Raw genomic sequence first — 21,233 nt, 5'->3', positions numbered from 1 at the left:
ATCCATCATTGATAACATATAAATGTCACCAGTTTACTGGAATTGAGGGGGGGKTTGAAAATTTTCCCTATAATTTATTCAGCTGAGACAGATTAGATGTATTAGTTTCATTTTCAGATTATCACTCACTCATTCAGTGATTTCTTTTAGATCATTTTCACTGAAATTAAAGAATTCATGCGTTCACCGTCTTTCGTGTTTGGCCTTATAAATCCTATTCTGATCTATTAGGAAAATAAAACACTTCTGATGTGAAAAACAATAACATTTACAAAAACCAATACCCTCTTCTCATTTCCATTCCCAGTAAAACTCCCCAACAACTTTTTGCATTTAGAGAAAGAGAAGCAATATTGTGAGCTTTCAGGTGTATCACATGCAGAAATTTTGGGTTAAAATAAACACAGAGGTTTAATGTAATCCATATTCTTTTCTCTTGTTGTGTGGCGTATAAATAAGCCTGCTTTTCTCTAGCTGGCAAAACAGTTCTTTAAAGCTAGTTTCAGACTGACTTAATATGTTTGTGACAAATGTATATTTGGAGATGACAGTGTTCAGAGGCATTAGACTGTTGCACTGTTTATATCCCAGCTGAATATTTGTATTCAGTGCTCTGCTTGAAGAGTGAAATAATTCTAGTTGTAAAGTCAGATATTGGGTTGTTTGGAGCATCTTTAATCCTTTCTTTTTTCTGTAGGAGATGCAATGTGGATAATGCTCTTTGAATATAGGAGGAATGCAAAGGGTAGAAGTTGGGAGAAATGGCAGTTAGTGGCCTCTTAGAGAACTGGGAAGGGAAGTTCTGTCTGGGATAAATGTTCCCTTCGCTTAAAATGAGATTGTTTGCTACTTGTAGCAAAAATTACTCCCCCTCCATCCTTTATTCCACTTCCCATAAAGAAACTGAAGTATCTAATATGTTCATTGCAAGAAAGCTCAACAAAAACATAATAAAAAAAGATTCTCACGTAGACCAAACCATCTTTCTGAGGGACTTGGGGGTGCCGGCTGAGAGCTAGCTCGGTACGTTGTTACCCGGGAGATTGGGTGACAGATTTGTACGGCTGGCAATGAGACTGAGAAAATCTAACAGCACATAGTGATTTGGAAGCCTGTGCAGAACATTTCCAGCAGGACAATGGTGAAGATGTCCACTGCCAAATAACAAGCAAGAATTAGAGCTGAGTTCAGGAAGATTAAGGTTTATGGTTCATTAAGATTGTTTGGTTTTAATTTCTTGTGTATATACACATGCTTGATTAACTCTGCCAAAATTCTGGACCTCGAGAAAATGGATTTTTTTCGCCTGATCTGGAGCAAGATTAAATTCCTTAAAACTTTCCAAGAAATAAAAATTCTAAAAAAAAAAAATTGCTTTTCCTAGAACAGTGCACTTTTTTTTTTTTTTTTTTTTTGTTTTTTTTTTTTTTTTTTTTTTGGTTTTGCTTTCTGTATTATTTCCCTGTGCTGCAGTGTGGCAGGCGGGCATGCCTGCTAATGATGAAGCTGAAGTTCTTGCCAGTTTTTGTGCTGGCTGCCACTGAGCAGCAGCAGGAGTTGAATGACCCTGACGGTCCAGGTCTCTTCAGCTCTGTGTTTCCAGAAAGCCTGTGTGCCAGAGCTGCTGTGGAACGAAGAACCTTGGAGGTCCAGCTTTATGGCTGAATGAGTTGCTAGGGTCCCACTGGCACCCTGCTTGCTAGATAAATAATGGCTGTTTTTTCCAGCTTAGAGGTGTGGGTGCATGTGATGAGCATGTGCCCGCACTGTACTGATCAGGTACGTGCAGAGCTCTGCAAGTGCAGGAGGTAATCAGAACATCAGAAGAATTTGCTTGAGGCACCGGTTCTTCTGTTTATGGTTTGCTTTGGTGCTCTTCGCAGGAGTTTCCAAAAGCCCCCTAGAGGCTAATAGGTTTAGCCAGAGTGGCGGCTGACTCTCTTTTCCTTTACTGCTTTTGTTGTAGCAGTATTGTTAGACTTAAAAGTCCGTTGACATTTTTGCTATAATGCTCTACTTCTGCATCCTGTCGTTTCCCTCCTCCAGAGCATGTGGCACGATTGTCCCCTCCTTTGGTGAGTGATAGGCGGCAGCATCAGTGACCACTCAGGGCTCAGATGTCTCCTTGCCTGAGGCAGTTATCCCTCCCGGCAGTCACCTTCCAAGGTGTCTCTGCCTCAGATCAAAGGTGCAGGAGCAGCAAGTTTTGCCTTTATTGGTGCAACAGTGCGTGTGCAAGTGATCAGAGTAGTTTCATGCCACGAGCCTGTTAGATTAGAGTCTGTTTCCCTGTAGTCATAAAATCAATCTGCTAATGGAGAATACAACAGACACTAAATTGATACAGGYGATCAAGTATGTTTGATGCTGTCTGGAAGAATTAGAAAACCAAGGATCCCAAGAAAAGCTCAAGCCTGAAGTACTGTGTCAGGCTTCTTCCTACTCAGGTTTTGTGCTTTGAGGTTCCTTATTTCTATCTCAATACATCAGTACCATAGTGAGGCCCCTTCAAGTCCGTCTACCTATTTCTTTAAGGTTTATTGGTATGGCAAATATCTGCCTATCTCTGTATGGGGAAGACCACGCAATAACTGTATGCGTCGTGTAAGCTGTTAGCATTGGGTCTAGTGGTGTTTCAGTAAAAGGTTTGGGCAGTTGGTATCCTAAAGCCCAGAGTGATCCCACCACCTGCAGAAGTGGAGTGTCATGGCCTGTTCTCTCTCTCCTTAGTGTACGTTCCTGATGAATGGGAAGTGCCCCGCGAGAAGATCACCATGTGTCGGGAGCTGGGGCAAGGCTCCTTCGGGATGGTTTACGAGGGAATAGCTAAAGGAGTGGTGAAGGATGAGCCGGAGACCAGGGTGGCCATCAAAACTGTCAATGAGTCCGCAAGCATGCGTGAGAGGATAGAGTTCTTAAACGAGGCTTCGGTGATGAAGGAGTTCAATTGTCACCACGTGGTAAGTCATCGAAATGTAGCAAGGCTGCGATTGATACAGCCGTGCTTACTGACAGGAGGTGCTCAGTGCACATCTTCACTGACTCTCGAGCGGTGACTTGGGATTTTAGCTTCAACTCTGTGCAGCGTTGTAATATATTAATAAACTGGCATTGGGGGCGGTACCAAATCCATTTCCAGACCTTTCCCACAGATTCATGGGATTTTGGGGGGGCTGCTCTTACATATTAACATGAATTAATGATTTTACCAGTATAATCAGCTGTATTTGTGATTGAACGTTTGTTTTTTCTCTTTCAGGTTCGACTGCTTGGCGTAGTTTCTCAGGGCCAGCCAACGCTGGTTATCATGGAACTGATGACACGTGGGGACCTCAAAAGTTACCTGAGATCATTGAGGCCAGACACAGAGGTGAGTCATGAGTTGTTAGATATTTTCTTTTATTTCTTTGTTTAGAATCACCTTGAAAGGAAGGGGGTCACAGTGAAAGCAGCAAGCTGACCCATGTTGTCAGGTTCCCCGCGTCTAGGGAGCAACTGTCATTTCTCTGCGGAACAAACCTTTCAGATGCTTAGTGACCCAATCCTCTGCACTGAATTGGCACCACAGCTGAGCCTCGCTGGTCTTGGCCTTTGCTTATGTTTGAGCTAGCAGATTTCTGCAGATCTTTTTTGGGTGGCTTCCTCCTCCTTTCTGTCATTTTTCCTTTTCTCTGTATTTTAAATGTCACGGTGCTGTATTTGTTAAATTAAACATTCCGTAAAAGCAGACCGTTGCAGAAATTCAGGGTTTGGATTAATCTTGTTTCTCACTTGCAGAAACACCTAAAGTTAGCAGATATTCTTAGCACATTCATTAATATTACTTGCTCCATGATTATTTTTCTTTCTGACGTGTAGACCAAGCATTCTGTGTAATTCACTTCCACTGCTAGCAGTCAGAGTAGGATAGGGACACAATTGCCTTGTCACCTCTTCAGTATGTATCTGGAGAGTTCATGTCAATGATCTGGGGGGTTTTTTTGTTTGTTTGTTTTCTTGGGGTTTTTTGCTTGCTCCCCTGTATCTGAACTCTGTTCTTAGTGAAGGGAAAGTGTGTTTATAACTTGTAGCAATCAGCTAGTTTTGCCCTTCTCCTTAAGCTCTAAGAATGAAACATGAGCTGCTCTGTGATCTGCAACACCTTTTTTTCGTGAGGAAGTCATTGCAAATAGCCCAGTGTCCTGCGCTGAATAGGTCCCCTCTTGTGTCATTGAGCCCTATTTTCCAGATTTTAGTTAAATCTCCTGTCTGATCTAATTTCTCGTTAAGAGGTTAAACAAAAATATGGCTGGCTGAAACATGCATGTTAGGATGATTGTGCATGATGTATATTCTGCATGTTGCCTCTGTTGCAAGTCTGGTAAAACCTAATGTTTTAGCTCATATGCATACTTCAATATGTAGGCCAACAGTCTAACAGCTAAAATTGCCACATATAATATAGGGGCTGAAAGATAAAGAAGACACAGAGGTCATTTGCCACTGAAATCATAGTGAATTATGTAGAAAATTTGCTCAGCAGTTTTCTTTGACCATTACTTTCATGATTTAGCACTTTGTGAATAACTTATAGAAACAGAACATGGGCATGTGGTAGATGTAAAAAGGAATGAATATGGTAATAAATGGACTAAGGACATGACTAGCGTCTGTGATTAATAATGTTTCAGGTTATATTAGATAGTTTTGGCTGAATGCAATTGAATTTGGCAAACTTTGTGACAAGGGGCGGTGATGTTATATAGAAATTACCAAAATGGTGAGCTCTGTACTGTGCTTTTCTGCTTGTATATTGGTGCTCTCCAAAGCACTCTGTGGTAGGCCAGTACATGAATTCTGTCTCCACTGATGTGCAATGGAAAGAGTTGAGTGAAGTTTACTGAGGACTTGTATGACTAGTAAGGCAGGTGTGGATGGAGGGCCTGCATGCTCCCTGATTTTGCCAACAATTTCACCAGCCGCTCCCATATCTACCTTTCTTTCCTGGGACACCAACTCATGTTGGTCCTTCTGGGTTTTCCTGGATGTATCTTCCTGCTCCTTTACTTGGCTCTGCAGGGTATGTTATACTCAGCTCTTGGGGAGCCTGGAAATAGTGAGTGTTGCTCATTATCTCAACATGAAGTAGCACAGTTTGAAGGTGCTGATGGGACTGCACATGGACACTTTCCATGGAAGGTGGGTAAGGGACTGTTTAATCTCTGGATGGAGATGTGATGAAGTTCAGTGACTTGATCTGTGCTTTGTAGGATCTTTGTCGTCATTAGAATTACGGATTTGAGGCTCCCTTTTCGGTAATGGAGTCAGTGAGGATTATCCAAAGGGTATAAATCTTAGCTAAATCCGTACTGGTAGGGGATGGTGGGATGTTACTGATGGTGTATAAATACCTGAAATCCTTCATCTAAGAGGCTGAGAAAGGCAGAAGCCATATATCCATGGATGGATAAGGAGTGAAAGTGTTTCAGAAGAAACGGTCTCATGAGCTTTTTGTCCTGTTTGCAAATAAAAGTAATTGAAGAGATATCTGGTTATGGAGAATTGGGAAGCAGGGAATGAAATCATTTACCATCATCTGGTTTATTTGTGGAGATAGTAAAGCAATTAGTAGAAATCTTCAAAATAACTCTTTTGCTTTGTATTTTGCAACTTGCRTGGCAGAAGGATGTGCATTTAAACCCCTTAGGTATAAGGTATAAAATCCTTATACCAAAAATTCCTGCTTGCTTGAATTCTCTAAAATAGAATGGTGTGTTATAAGAGAGTTATTTGGGAGTTCTCTGTGTAACCCAGCTTGCTGTGTCCAATTTTCCCACTAARATACTATGGTCTATGTAATCATAAGTTTCTGTTTAGCCTGGTTCTTGTCAGGCTTAATTGTGATAATCTGGTTGGAGAATGATAGTATATTACGATTTGATGTAGAAATAGTTGCTTTTTTCTTTTCCTCTTACTGTTTCGTCGTCTTAATCTTGCTTAGAATAATCCTGGTCAGGCACCTCCAACTCTGAAGAAGATGATTCAGATGGCAGGAGAGATTGCCGATGGGATGGCATACCTCAACGCCAACAAATTTGTTCACAGAGATCTTGCTGCAAGAAACTGCATGGTGGCAGAAGACTTCACTGTGAAAATTGGAGGTGCGCTTTCTTCACTTGAACACAAATGAAAAATATCATCACAAAAATCAGCATCTTAGAAGGCATTTTAATTTTTTGAAAGCTGTTTGAAAGATCTTTTAAAATGTAGCTCTGTGTTAAATATCTGCAGAATGAAATATGTTCCCTATGAAGGCTTGCTGTGATTTAAGACCTGTGAGCAGTCAACACTGCATTGAAACTCTTGGAATGTCTCTACTTGCTGCTGTTCCAGTGAGGAAATAATATAGTGTATGGGTTTGAAAGGAGCTAGAGAAGCAGTGATTGGAGGCGCAGATGCTGCAGACATCTGGGTGAATAGTGTAGTTACCACTGGTGTGTCATTTGCTTTTTTTTGTTAATGCACAACAGTAATCCCACCTCCTGTTTATTGATTCAAGAATGAGAATTTTAGGATTATTTTAAAGCATATCAGATTTGGAAGTGGAATGTAAGGTTTGACTTCTGCTGGATGCTTTCCAGCCTGAACTGGAGTTCTGCTTTCCAAACAACAGAACGGCTTTTCCTCTGCTGTGTGGTTAGAACACCATTTTTTTCTTTTTTTTTTTTCCCCTTCCCTTCACCACCTCTCCAAAATAGTGTCAGATGAGTTTTTTCAGATTTGTCTCCAGAGAGGGTGATTTTAAGCTTTTGGCTGTTTTAGAGTTGTGCATATTAAAATAGTATGTATGGTAACAGCCTTCTGCTATAGGAAACTAATGCTTTTGCTCTGAGCTTAACTCAGGTATTTCAATAATTCCTGTAAGTAATACTGTCATTTGGGAGAAAGAAAATATGATTTCATTTKGTGTCAGTTAATTAGGGAGTAAGATCTTTGCGGGGGGGGGTGGGGAGGGTGTTCATTTTCTGCAGGTTTGGTGGAAGTCAGTCTAAATCCTCCTCGTTCTTGTTTTCTCACTCCTCCTTCCCCCACCCCATCTTTTACAATTCAATGAGCTGAACACGGTGCATTTCTTACCTTTAACATGGTTACCCCGAAAGCATTCCCAGAAATACACTGTACTGCTCTCAGTTATGGGCCGGTATTGAAAATCCCTTCACGCAGGAACAGTTTGGGAACATCTTGACTGGAACACGCCAACTCAGACTGTTTAGATCACAAAAGAAGAGCTTTATGTTACACTGTCCTATGCTCACTGCATATCTGTTTCTTATTTGCATTACGTTTTTAAAGAATTTTCCATTCAACGAGAGTAAAGTCACCCTGGTGTGTGGGAGGGAGTGATGGAGTAGCTGCACAGATGGGTTTTTTTAGTCATAGTCGCTGAGGGTATCAGTGTCCCTAACAGACAAGGAGCAGGAAGGATCAGTGGTCACTCATCCAAGCTGTAGACTGGTAATAACAACGGTGAAAATTGTTTAGACTGGAGGAATTTTGTCCTCTTTTCTCTCCATTCTTCCCTGAAAAAAAGCCCAGCAGGTCTGTATTGATAAAGCAAATTTTGTCCTAGCCCTGCTGTGTCAGCAGATAGAGTTAATATTAATAAGGGATTCGATGGCACTTGATTTATTAGCTTTTGGATTAGCGTGTGAGAACATGGTTACTGGGTTAAACGGGCTAGTCCAAGGCTTAACAGTAGGTGCGTGTCCAGCGGACTGTACAGAAAACGTCTGAAATGAGTCTGTGTTGCAGTTAGGAAATGGACATTATTAGACCCAAGTCTTGCAAGTGCTCACGGTACAACCAGAGCTGTGGCTTTAATATCGGTTGTATTAATCATATAGTCATTTGTACTTTTCCATAAGTGAATAGCCTAATCTTCTACAGTATTTGAGATCAAATATTTCACTGGAATTGGAAATTAACTTTGGAGAGAGGAGGGGGGAAAAAGAGAGAGGAGAGATTTCCCTTAAAAGATGAGATTCTTTAATTAAAGACATTAATATGAATACTAAAGGGGCTCTTTACATTCTTTTCTTAAGACTAAAAAGAAAAGAAAATCATTGAATTTAGTGTACAGTTTAGTGAATGATATGACCTCCAGAAGACAGCTTACTGCAAAGCTCGAGCATAAATCCTGGAATTTTTAATATCTTTAAATCGTTCAGACTTGCTCTGGGCTCAGTCCTAACCCACTGAAGTCAGTGGTAAAAATCTCTTTTGGTTTTGCTGCCAGGGAGACTAACCAGCCCTAGGAAGACAGGTAAGGTGCCTGCAAAGTAAAATGCCATGGTAACAGATTGCACATTCTTTACACCAAACTGTGATTCTCTGCGGGCTGCAGTGGCATGTGGTAATGAAAATATTCATCGCTTTATCATGTGAACTCACAGAATTTGTACCTTCTAGATTTTGGCATGACGAGAGAYATCTACGAGACGGATTATTATCGTAAAGGAGGGAAAGGTTTGCTACCTGTCCGCTGGATGTCCCCAGAATCACTGAAAGATGGCGTCTTCACAACGCACTCCGATGTCTGGTAACAGAAAGGGGCTGTGAAAACCTGTTTTAGCCCCTTTTCTTTCTAGCCTCTTTTCTTGTTTCAATAGACTTAATATGCAGCTTCTCCTGTCTCTTCAAAGGTAGCTCTCTCTATCCACTATGAGACACTCTCCTCTTTATCATGCTCCTATTGCAAAATCAAGAACTCATGAGGTTAAATTCTGCTCTCAGACACTGAGTCTTAAATGGATTTCTGAAAGTGGGGATAGAGGCATGTTTTGTGCTGTGGGTTGTAAAATCAGTTGTGCAGTGAAAAACATCACCTGGAAGAGCAAGTGGTCATTTTTCCAACTGCCCTCCTTCAAGAAAAGTATTAAAAGTTGCCAAGAATATGGAAAGGTTCATAGTGCTGACCTGTTTTTCTATCAAAACCTTCTGTGAAAATAATTCTGCTTTTCTGCACACAGTTTGTGTACACTAGCAAGTTTTTTCTTTATTTAGAGTTCTCCCGTGTGGGTATCCCTCTCCGTCTGGGGCTTTGTTTGCTTGCCTTGTAATACCACAAGATGCAGGAATAGGTTTTTCTTTAAAAGCACATTGCATAGTTGCTGTATCTGTGAAGTTATTAATAGAGGCGTTCAGGAAATTTCAAAATATACTTCTTAAAAGAAATAATACTCTGGAACATTTCTTTTCCCCCTCCTCCCCCCGCCCAGCTTTTGCAGATAGGTAGGGAGGGCTTGGCAGGAGATGAATATGTACTGGCAAAACCTCTACTCTGTCTTTTATGGTTTCTCTGCCTTCCTAACAAGATGTTTTTACTGCTGATATGTTACAGAATTGGCAGCTGATTGCCTCCAAATGTCTAGAAGTCAGTAGGAGTTGTATTTTAGTAGTAAATTGCATTTTCTTTAAACAGTTTGAGGATTTTGGAGTCAGTGGACTGTATTCTATAGTACCAGCTTTGAGTGAAAGGTTTGTAATAGAAATTATGTAACAAATGAAAAAGCAAAGCATTAGAATATTGCCTACCAAATTTTGTTCATGGCTTGTAACTTATTTATGTACCCATAAATATGTACCCAGGATTTGTAATGGCTTCACAAAGTGGACAAAAATTTGAAGCAAGTCCCTAGAAAAATTCCCAGGTTTAGAACCGAATGAATCTAGAGTGAAGAGCAGGCAGACCTGCCCATTCTTCTCATCAAACAGCGRCTTTCAAGTCTAGCCATCACCTCCGACAATTGTGTCAGAAACAGACTGAYCAGATACAGATGAACTACAGATAAGTTGTTATTGCAGATAAGTTGAAGTATTGCAGTTTTTCCACACGTTTTCCTTTTAACCTGTGACTGTTAAGTGACGTTGTTGTTTAAACAACACTCACATGCCAAGCAAAAAAAAAAATCCTTGTGACATGACATCAGGTGTCAGAACTAAATTAGTACTTTGATTGTTGCAGGAAGTACATGAGTTCTCCCTTCAAATTTAACAAGGTTTTGCATTCATCAGCCATTCAGCCCAAAGTAGGGCTCATCACACAGTATTGCAGTTTAACAGCGGCATGGCTTAGGRATGAATCCCTGAGCAAAATATCCTAGCCAGGCTGCAGAAGTCAAGAAAAGGAAAGTAACTTGTCATTGATAAGGTTGGAAAACTTAGAGAGGTAGGAGAGGGAGAGGACAAAGATTTGACATGTTCTTACTTGAAAGCCTAGGGAGAGAAAAAAGGTGCCTTTTGGAAAGCGGGTCCACACGTCTCATCAGTATTTCAACCAGTTTCTCTTTGGGATGGTCTATCATCTAACTGTAAGAAGCACCTTTGCTTTCTAAAATTTTGTTCACATAGATATACTATCTGAGGTATAAAAAGCTGCTTCAACRTGGTGAATATACTGTTTGTGTACAGCATGTACCTTTATGCTTGCCACATGCTTCACAGCCATAGATTCAGAGATTTCAGTCTGAATTCCAAATGTATTGGAGCTTAACTTATCACTGTCATGAAATAATGTCTAGTTACTTGATCTGCTTATGGCTGAAATGGTCATTCCAGTCTACTTTTCAATAACCCATAYGCCAACCACATGCTATACATTAAAGACCTCATGCTAGGAAGAATCACCTGATTCCTTGCATTGGTTCAGATTTTGAAGCTGCTTCATGAAAACCATGTTGTTTGTCTATTTTGGGACAATTTATTGTCTTCAAACAGTAAAAAATGTTGAGATTGTTTTTCCTGCCTTTTTGGTAGGATATTCTGACATCTGGTTCCACGTTCTTAGATATCGTTTTTAGAAGCCAAAATGTCAAAAAGACAAAACTGTGCAAGTGGTCAGAGTCCAAGATTTATAAGCTGTAAGGTGAAATGGCAAACTGCAAAAGAGCGTCTGGAGCTTTTGAAGGGTGGAGCTTTATTTTGGTAATTCATTCTTTCATTGCTCTTCTGCCCGAAGAATGAGGTAATTAGACGAGACTGTTTTTGTTGTAGTTAGGGAAGAACATTTTAAAATGAATGTAATACAGTTCAGGATGAGGGTGAATTTCTGTAAGTAAGTCTTCAGCATCTTACACTTTTTTTTTTTAAGAGGTGTAGTTGCCTTGAAGGAGCCACGTAAGTTTATTTGTTATGATGATATGACTAGGAGGTGCACAAGACTTGCTCTCATTATTCCTGCAGTGATCAAAGTAGCTTCAAAGGCGCCCGAAAGTTGAGCTGACCCTCCCTCCCCTGAAAGGCAAACAATTGCGAGTCTGTCTGTGGCTTCTGGCTTCAGCTGCAAACCGTTTTAGATATAGTGGATAACTGAAAGATAAAACCACTCTACCATAACCACCTAATAATACTGGACTCCTGTTTCCACAACAATACCCTATTGATACTACACTGCTTTCTCTAAGCTTGACTCAGCATTTTAGCCACAGAAAACAAGGCAGCATCTAGATTTCCTTTCACTGCGCAGCAGTGTAAAAGTAGATGATTCCCCAGTGTAGGGAGGACAATTTCAGCCTTGTCTGTTCAATAAACTAATTTTAAATTGGGGTTGATGTGTTTAGAAAGTGTCAAAAATTATATCCAARCTACCCAATTATGTAAATATGCTTATCTTTCTTCACCAGTAATCAGTTCATGTCGTTAGACCAACTTTTTTTTGATACAGATCAAAGAAAGTCTGATCTTTATAGTCGGTAGGAAGGAGCTAGCAGCTCTGTCTCAAGAACCTGGGTACATACATGTTGCAAAAGGAATAACTGCCTTTCTCCTGTAGGCTTAAATATTTTACGGCTGTTACAGCAAAGTAGACTCTTGGTATGAGAAGCTGGGAAACATTTGCATTTCTTCTGTCTTCTTCAGAAGTTGGTTTCATTGCTTGCTGTTGCATGTTAGATGCTTTGACAGTTACTTTGCACCTTTGACTTAGACTGTGGAAGAAATGAAGGCAGAGTGATAGATGGAAAGTATTACCCAAGAAGGGTTTGTGCCTGGGGAACGGAGGTTTGCTTGTTTGCTCATTTTTAGTGGTAAGGTAGCCGAGATGCACAGGTGTGGTGGTGTGTGTTTACTGCCTAGCTCTCAGGTAGCTGAAGCGGTAAGGAAAAAGGCGCAGCTTTTAGATTGGATTTGTGTGACTTGAGTATTTGTGATGAAAAGCAGCTTGCACTGGAATGAGAGCTTTTGGTTCTGCATTATTGCCTTCTCAGCTGCTGTCAGGAGTACCTGAGATGCACTGCATGAAGATTGCCCTCTGCTTAGAGGGTTTGATTCCCCACACCCACCCACACCTCGATATTTAAGTAGACTTTAGCGATCAGGTGTCTATCCAGTCTGAAGCCCTGAGGTCCTCTATATGGGAAGTGCAGGGACAGGAGCAATGCATTTTTTTTCTTTCCTGCTTTTTTCCCTTTCCTTTCTTCACCGGTGTTCCCACTTTCCAGCACACCTAGCATCTGAACTCAAAGCAATGGGAAAGGGAAATGAGGCTGGCGCTGATTTTTCCAGGCAAGCTCCCAGTTTAACTCTCCTCTGGGTTAGGAGGCTTCTGGTCAGAGCAAGGAGCTTGTGGTGGCTTTTTTACTGCTTGACCTATACAGACCCTSTGTAAGCAAGCAACGTTGGACCTTTGAATAGTCATGATCATGACCAGCTCTGAGCTGTAGATTATGGTGTGAAAAATAGAGATGTAATTATTCCTAGTCTTGCTTACGGAGTCAGTAGAGAGAGGCCGTTCAGAGAAGGGTCGTTCAGATCGGGGAGCCTGTTTCTGGCCATTGACTAGAGGTGTTGGGAGTGAGCAGTTGCTTATGTTAGATGATGTGGATACCACCATAAGTGCATAGTTTTTGAGCAATTGGATTTTCTTTTTAAAAGAGATGACTTATAGACACCTACCTTCTCAACATTGTCTTCTCAGCATCATCTAAGACAAATATCTTTGTTAAGATTGCATGGCTTTCTAAAGTTCTGATTTGTTTTCCAGGTCCTTTGGGGTTGTACTTTGGGAGATTGCAACGCTAGCAGAGCAGCCGTACCAAGGCATGACCAATGAACAAGTGCTCCGCTTTGTGATGGAAGGAGGCCTGCTGGAAAAGCCAGACAATTGTCCTGACATGCTGTAAGTGTCAAAAGTTATCTCTGATCTCAGTGCACAGCTTATTCTTCTTCCTGATGCCTTCGATGTCCACTTTTGCCTTATCTGCAGCAGGAAGGGTTCTTAAAATGTGATAGCACTGCAAGATGCTGTTTGAACTGTCTCTGTCACTCTTAATGTTTTGTGGTAGTTTAGACGCACCATAAAACAGCTTTGCTTGTGGCCAGAGACTCACATTGGGCTAGCTCTCTAATAGGAACACAAAAACCAATCTTTGTATTCCTAAATAAATTTAGGTTTAATAAAAGCTCAGAAGTGACACTTATTTCAACAAAAATCTTTGTGCCTAAATCTTGTCTCTTCTGCTTAAAATAATTCTGTTGAGTATAAAGAGAAAAAATAGCTTAGGATGAGCTTGAAATATGCTGTGCCTAAACTCCCTGGAATTCTACTTTTTAGCTGAGCGTATGGATAAATGAACGTATCATTCTTTTGTCAGGAGCAGCTTTGGATCTGCTCTTTCAGTTATAGAGCTCACTGCATTGAGATAAATAGATCTCCCCTGCTTACAGTTTTCTTTCCTGTAAGCAAAGAAAGACGTATGCAAAAAACCTTTGTCTACCCCTAGTATCAGTATTCAACAAAGCCTTAGGGTAGTGGAGAGTATGCAATGCGGCAGGCTTCAGTTTTTAGCTTTACATTGCTGAAATACTTCTACTGGCTTTTGTGTACAGCAGTTTCAGTTGTTCAGACTTTATGACTTTGATATACTTCCCAAACTGGCTTTTGGGAAGGAAATACTGCGTCTCGCAGTTATTGAAATTTGTTGGAGGCCCACAGAAGGGATACAATCACTTAAGGGCTTCAGCTGCTTGGGATTCTTAGGAAAAGAGCTTTTTTGGCTGGAGTGCTGGCTTTGGTTTCAGATGACAGGCAGTGTTGTTTTGTTGTTGCAGGGGGGTGGGTGGTGTGTGCAGGGGGAGGTGTAGCTGCCATGTGAGTGCTCAGCTTCGCATTCTTTCCCTTCCCCGATGCTGGGGAGAATTTCTGGCAGTCGGATTGATTGGAGGTTGTTTAGCAGGGTGAGAGCTGTGTAATGGAGGAGGGGGAGGAGGAGGCAGAGACAGGGAAAGAGCAGGGTGCGTGAAGCTGGTCTGCGCCCCAAGTCAGTAGGAAAAAACGAGGTATATAGTGAGAGGGAACTTGGCAAGAGATTTAGCATTAGAAATTCCCCATTAACCTGGAGTATGTATGGTATGAGCAGGGAGAAGGGAGGGGAGTCGCAGTTAGCTCGCAGCAAGAAGCTCCCTTACTGCAGCCAGCCTGGCTTGTTCTCTTCCCTTGTCCTCCAAGATGATCGTTTGCTTGCTTGGTGTTCGCGCCAGATGAACCCACTTCAGTGTAACTGGCTTGCGCGCTGGGAGAATTTGGTTAACGTCTGGCAAAGCAAGCCCCTGAGCCCATGTATGAGGAGGACCAGCTCTGTGTTGCTTTGGAAAGAACAAGCTGTTTACATGTTAGTTATGGCCACCAAGATGGAGTCTGACATCACCAAGGGGCAGAACTAAAATCTGGTTTTGAATTTAGCTTCTTCTGACCATTCGAATGAGAAGAAGCTGGCCCGAACTCAGAATTTTGTTCAATATAGTGGCCTCTGTTTGAATCTCGTTTTTGTAGACAGAATTTTGTTTAAAACAGCTTGGCTTTGTCTAAACGCAAAAAAAAGACTGTATTGACCTTAGAAGCTTGTTGTGATGTGCTTTATCTCACTTCCAGCTTGTTTTGTTGTCTTAGGACAAGCAGACACCCAAGCCTACTGAAATCCAACCAGCTTGTAGGAATGGCAGTAGGAAGCCCCAGGAATAATCCTTAGCTTTGCTCCACGCATATGCATGTTTGGCTTTCAGAGAACCTATTTGGAGTTGCTGTAGCGCTTGGGTTTTTGCATGTTTCCACTTCTTTCCCCATGATGTGTCCCATTGGCCCAGGATGCTGTAGAGAGTTGTCAGTAGCCTGACAACTGCCGCCAGTCTTGGACCTCCTTTGCATTGCCACGAGCAGGCACAGAGACCTGGGCTGTCGGCAGACTTCCTTCTCCCCCACCTCCGGCTGTCTGATAACCTGCTGGTCAGCAAGGTTAGAAGGACGTAACAGAAGAAAATAACTGAACGTACAGGAAGGTACTTGTAAGAGCGTTGCAGACAGCCCTGGAATTGCACAGGGATCCCAGTCTATGTCCCCAGCTTGTCCCAGGCAATTGCTTTTGCAAGTGTTTTATGAAACCCTTCATGAAATCAGGGGTCTCTTTCTGTGGAGGTTGCTAAAAGATTCTGTTTAAGGACCCATTCCTTGCTGTGTCAGTGCCAGTGGAAGGTGGGCTTTTTAGACAGCCTGAGTTCTCAGTGGTGGAAACTGCTGTTTGGTCTGCGGTATTGTAATGTTAACTCGAGATGTCTGAAAGTCAAGTCCACCTGCTGCAGAACGCTTCTTGTGTTCATTATAGCCTAAATGGCAATCCCGAAGGGGAGCTAGGAACTGCGCTTTTATAAGTCTCACGTGATAGGCTGGAGATATGCTGAGACCCTTTCTTCTTTAAAAAGGGTGACTTGGAAAATACTAAAACGTAACGGTGGGCTGGTGGTGTCTAAGGTAGAACGCAAATATACCTTTTGGAAGAGAGCGGGGAATACAGTGGCCTACAAAAATCTCCAGAACAGGTGGAGGAGGTAGAAGCTGTGGAGAAGCGTGGATGCGAGTAGAAGAATCTTGCTGCAACTGTCACTGAATCTCCTATTTTTAACCTTGCAGATTATGTGAGTGTTGACACAGCCGTACACACTCCAGCCACGCTGCAGTAGTTTCCGTAAGGGCCTCTTGCTGCCACCGCTGTGCGCGTGCTACGTGGTGCGAGCGGCCTGGGATGTTCCATCTCTCCCGCGACCGTTACACTAGTAACGCTCGTTCGTAGCTGTGCTTCGCTAACCCCTGGTAGCGGGGGCGATAGCTTTCAGCGACCGAGGACGCTTGGAGAACCAGAGAGGAGGTCCTGCAGTTTGATTGTATCCGAGGCTTGTGCAAGGGTGGATTTTACTGCGCAGTTGTCTTGTGGTTCAGAGAAGTGGTAAATATTTGAGAAGGGACTAAGCGCAAAGGGGACGGTATTTCTAGAGACTTTTTACTCTTACATGGGGTGAAACAAGACTCAGTTCTGTTTATGCTTCACCCTCTTGGCATAGCTTGCGTGATTTTACAGACTGAACCATGCAAGAAGACAGATGGTTCAATAAGACAGTGCCAGGAGAAGCTGTGCTGTTTCTTTCCGCTTCCTGTGTCATGTTTTTACGCGCTTCCATTGTTCGGCAGCGTTCGGCAGGTGATGGCTGGGCGGCGAGTTCCTTGCAGACACTGTGCGCCCATGGAGCCCTTAAAAGTTGTGGGGGCTGGAATTCCACGGTGTTTTTGAAGCAAAATTGCTTCCCCCGTGTGCACTGTAGGTGACTAGACTATTTACATATTGCTGATTTTTCCTTTGTTCCTGGTTCTCACTGCTTTTGAAACCAGGGTCTACTGTCCACAGGTCATACCAGCACGTAGCAAGGTTGTCTTTCTCTCCTCTACCAAATCAAGCCTGATGAAAAGCACAAATGCACACTAAAATGGAAGGCAAATTCCATAGTAATTTTCCATTTCCATTTTTTTTTTTAATGCCTCAGTGCAAGAAGTAGCTCAATTCTTGCTGTGTTCTCTGAGCAGAAGATGCATTAGAAAGGCACTGGCGGCTCCCCGGTCTGATGATGCCTCTAACTTCCTTGAGCTGACTTGCCACCAGTCAGAGACGTACTTTATAAAACTGCTCAGATTGTATTAACAGCTTGTAAATTCTTCCATTGTCTACTGGAAGGGTTTTTTTTTTGTTTAAGATAATGTAAACAAGTTCTTTGAGCCCACAGAGTTAAAAAGAAAAAAAAAATCCTTTTATGGGAACTCTGTAGGGTTTTTAAATCTGGAACGGCTTAAAAGAAACATCACATGTCCTTGTTTGTGCTGATGTCACATGCATTACTCCACTGCTTGTGGTATCTCCTTAGTGTTGCCCTTAGGCCTCGGGGCAAAGCGCCAGCGAATATCCAGTGTTCTTGGCTCCCGCTAACGCTTCTATTCAGGGCCGCAGCAGTCGGCTGGAAAGGAAACAGCAATGAAGTAACAGAAATGGATTTTATATATTTATATCCCAAGCTTTCCTCCTCGTTTGTGGGTGAGGGTATAACACGGTTTTATAGTTTGGCTTCGCTTTCGGTATGGAAGACTTCTAAAGGCTGGAGAACAAGCGGTAGTTTAACAACGCTGATGYGCCTACGCGCCTGGTGCAGCCCAGCGCTCGCTCCCCGGGGAGCTCTCGCCGCACAAACTGGGTTTGCCAGCGTCTTTTTGGGTGTCGCGGGGCCGCGCGCAGGTGGCTGACGCGTTCGCGTGCGGTTGTGCCAGCCGAGCTCAGGTGGGAATATTTGTGACGCCAGATGCGTTTCGGTTAAGGTTGCTTTTGTTTGGGTCGGTGGCGCTGCGCTCTCAGTGACGTCTGCAGCCCGAGCACAGCGGCTTTGCGGCTCCGGGCTGGTTCACGTCAGCCGAAGGCACCGGGCGCCCTGCGGGGAAGCGCAGCAGGATTTCTTTCTCCCAGGAAGCAGGTTTCCGGCGGAGGGGGTTGCTGTGGCTTTGGCGTGGTTTCCGACCGCGCAGCCGAGATCGCCGGTGTTCCCAGCGCGCCCAGCCCTGCCGCGGGCGCTGGAGCGCAGCCGCCGGCTTCCCGGCCCAAGGTCTCCTAGCTCAGGGACAGGTTTCTGACAGCTTTGCCTTGGAGCAGGGGCTCCGGAGGCATCAAGAGCTGGGTCTGTGATGGACTGAGGTGCTGCCCGAAAAAGGACCTGTGGTTTGGGGGGTTTTGTTCCGCTTTGGTGTTTCGAAAGCTTGGGCGTTGCACAGACTGGTGCAGAGGTCTCGTGCAGCGGTGGGGAGATGAACCCTGACTGGCCGCTGGGTCTTCAGCTGATGCCTTAAAGCAGGCCCTGGCCAGGCAGAGAAGGGAGGGTCTTGTTGGGACTCCGGATCACATGGCTGGAAGTGAAGCTAGAAATTTGAAATAGTTTCCAGGATGTTATCTGAACTGAAAGATTGTGGGTTTTGAAGATTGCTTATTTGAGCACAGAACATAGGAGTTGGGGCCAGTGCTGACCTCCCTGCAAGCAGCAYGCTTCTCTCCGAGGATGGTGTACGCGGAGTATTGCCTTGAAGAATTAATGTTAATCTTCCTTATTTAAATTTGTTCTGTCACTCGTGCTGTGTTAACGGAAGGCATCCCGACCCCACCTTCGCAAAGTAAAGTCCTTCATTGTGTTGTGCTTAAAGGTTGAGGTGATCTCCCAGGAATATCCAGTTTTGCTGTGTCATGGAAATGCTCTTTTCATTCTGTATGTATTATTGTTTCATTCTGTGGTTTTGCTTTGCCGGCGTGGGACATTGTGCAGATATAATCAGGGATGTGTGTAAACAGAGGATTTCACACTCTAAAAGAGTAATGCCTCCCTGGCCATAAATGCAAATAACATAATTTTAAAGTAAGAAATTAGGGAATGTCTTTGAGATTTGCAAGAGTTTTTCAGGGATTGAAGTTAATTTTAATGGAAATTTCTCCTTTCAGGAAAAAAGGCAGTGTTTTACCTAATGTGTATTTTCTACTCAAATATTTTTCAGAGACACTATTGATAGGGTAGGGACTAGTAGTTTGAAAAAGATACTCTGAGAAGTACCATCGAGTCACTGTACGACTGAGTAAATATAGGGTATTTGGGGGGAAAAAAGAGGGAAATACCAAGTCCGAGTAAAATATTAAATGTTCCTGGATGTGAAGTATCCATGAGACTGTTTTATGAGCCAGTGTGTGTGGAGAGGAATGGAGAAGGCTTAGACAGGAGCTGTAGGAGCAACTCTGTGGTTGGAAGGAAGGTTGAAATGTGACACGCGAGGGTCCCGGCCTGTAAAAGATCTGTCACTTCGTCTTCCATCCGAATCGAGCGATTTTCTCAAATGCACGGGCTAATTCAGTCACGGTGGGTTGAGCTCCAGTCCGGTTTCTGGGGGCTCATAAAACACCTCAGTAACTGCTCTTGCCGTGTGTTTCCTGTCCAGGTTTGAGCTGATGCGCATGTGCTGGCAGTACAATCCGAAAATGAGGCCCTCCTTCCTGGAAATAATCGGTAGCATTAAAGACGAGCTGGACCCAGCGTTCAAAGAGGTCTCCTTCTTCTACAGYGAAGAGAACAAGCCTCCCGACACGGAGGAGCTTGACCTGGAGACTGAGAACATGGAGAGCATTCCTTTAGACCCCTCCTCTACCCTCCAACCCACTGACAAGCACTCAGGACACAAAGCCGAGAACGGCCCCGGCGTGGTGGTCCTTCGGGCCAGCTTCGAGGAGAGACAGCCGTACGCACACATGAACGGGGGACGCAAGAACGAGAGGGCCTTACCTTTGCCCCAGTCTTCGGCCTGCTGATCCTTAGAACCCGAATCTCACAAACGCGAAATACAGAGAAACACGTGCATTGGGGGAAGAAAGGAAGAGAATTACAATATATTCAAAAGCCTACTGTACCTCAGTGGATCTTCAGAACTGCCATAGCTGCACTTGGGAGAACCCTTTTTTCAGTAAACAAGTTATCGTTTTTTTCTTTTTTCAATATGCAAGCAGATGTTTGTTTCGGCAAAGGACTCCGTTCATGGGGCGCACAGTTGGCCTTTTAAAACTCTAATGTTAACACTTAATAGCAACAGAAAACTTGAGATCTGATGTCTTTCTCTCTTTCTCTTTCTCTCTCTCTCCTCTCTCTCCTCTCTCTCTTCTTTGCTTCATAATGGGAAACATATCTGCGTGCAAGTTCAACCGTACAGCACTTTTATCAGATCAAAGATATCGCAGGCCAGGTGGCTCCCCAGTACCCTTGCAGGCACCTGCCTAACACTGTAGGTCTTTATAAAAAAAAACAAAACAAAAAAAACAACAAAAAAACACAAAAAAAACAAACAGGAAAAAAAAACAATTAAAAAAGACTGGATTTTTAATGTTGCTCTTTAATCTTTTTAGGAACACATAAAAGAATAAAAAAGGGCCATCATTCGTCCAAGGTTGTTACCATTTTCAGCGCTGCCAAATTTTGCCAAAAAACCTGAACTCTTTGTTTTTCATTTTTGKTTTTTTTGTAGGCATGGAAGGAGCACAGTAATCAACTGCTCTGTTTAAAAGAGATCCTGACCAATACATTCTATTCAATCATACACTGGTATTTAAAAAAAAAATCAAATTGTCTAGATCTTTTTTTCAAAACTGGACAAAATGTGATTTTTTTTCTTTTTTTTTTTTCTCGTGATGGAGAAGAGAAAGGGGATGGGGTAAAGAAACAGCCCTCCCTCCACCCCTACCCCCGTCCCTATGAATTCTGGACAAAACTGGCAGTGGTGAGCTAAATAAACACATGCATTTTGTACAAAAAAGTCAACCGCACGCCAAAAATGAAACACGAAAAACGTGAAAATAACCGGCAGAGATCTCCATCGTTGCAGCCTGCCTTCCTTCACAGGCTTGCAAGGAAAAAACACCTAAAAAAAAATTGGAGAAGATTTAAAAAAAAAAAAATTAAAAAAAGCAGTAACCGGATTCAAGTCTATGATGCTTTGTTGACCTTTTCTCTTTATTATTAAGACTTCTCGAAGGGTCTTGCAGTTCTATGTTAGACCATGGATCATTTGCATACACATTGTCTTTTGTGTCACTTTTATAACTTTTTTACGGTTCAGATACTCATCTATATGTCTGTACAGAAAAAAGCTGCTATTTTTTTTGTTCTTTATCTTTGTGGATTTAATCTATGAAAACCTTCAGGTCTGCCCTCCTTCCCTTCCCTCCCACTTCAACAAATTTTCTTATGCTTTGTACTATAGTGTGTAACTTTTACTTCCTCCTTCCCAGTAACTGATACCTTTCATATGATTTGCCATGAACTGTTTAATGCCTTTTTATAAATACATTTCCTCCTTTTTTTTTTTTAATGAA

At 42.7% G+C, this 21,233-nt stretch overlaps 1 protein-coding gene across 2 annotated transcripts in view; it reads left to right on the top strand.

Moving 5' to 3' along the window:
- Positions 1-20,158, top strand: part of IGF1R (insulin like growth factor 1 receptor) — a 191,112-nt gene extending 170,954 nt beyond the window's left edge. For both annotated transcript variants that reach the window (XM_026074249.1, XM_026074257.1), the window contains 6 exons: positions 2,731-2,960; positions 3,260-3,370; positions 5,981-6,140; positions 8,449-8,578; positions 13,019-13,153; positions 19,313-20,158. In XM_026074249.1, coding sequence (XP_025930034.1) covers positions 2,731-2,960; positions 3,260-3,370; positions 5,981-6,140; positions 8,449-8,578; positions 13,019-13,153; positions 19,313-19,679 — 1,133 coding nt within the window. In that variant the 3' untranslated portion in view covers positions 19,680-20,158. The remainder of the gene's footprint in view (positions 1-2,730; positions 2,961-3,259; positions 3,371-5,980; positions 6,141-8,448; positions 8,579-13,018; positions 13,154-19,312) is intronic.
- Positions 20,159-21,233: the final 1,075 nt, after the last annotated feature.

The sequence above is a fragment of the Apteryx rowi genome, unplaced genomic scaffold (genome assembly GCF_003343035.1).
Source record: "Apteryx rowi isolate R43461 unplaced genomic scaffold, aptRow1 scaffold_11, whole genome shotgun sequence".
Lineage (NCBI taxonomy): Eukaryota > Metazoa > Chordata > Aves > Apterygiformes > Apterygidae > Apteryx > Apteryx rowi.
Note: the sequence above shows the minus strand (reverse complement) of the source record. Positions and strands in the feature narration are given on the sequence as shown.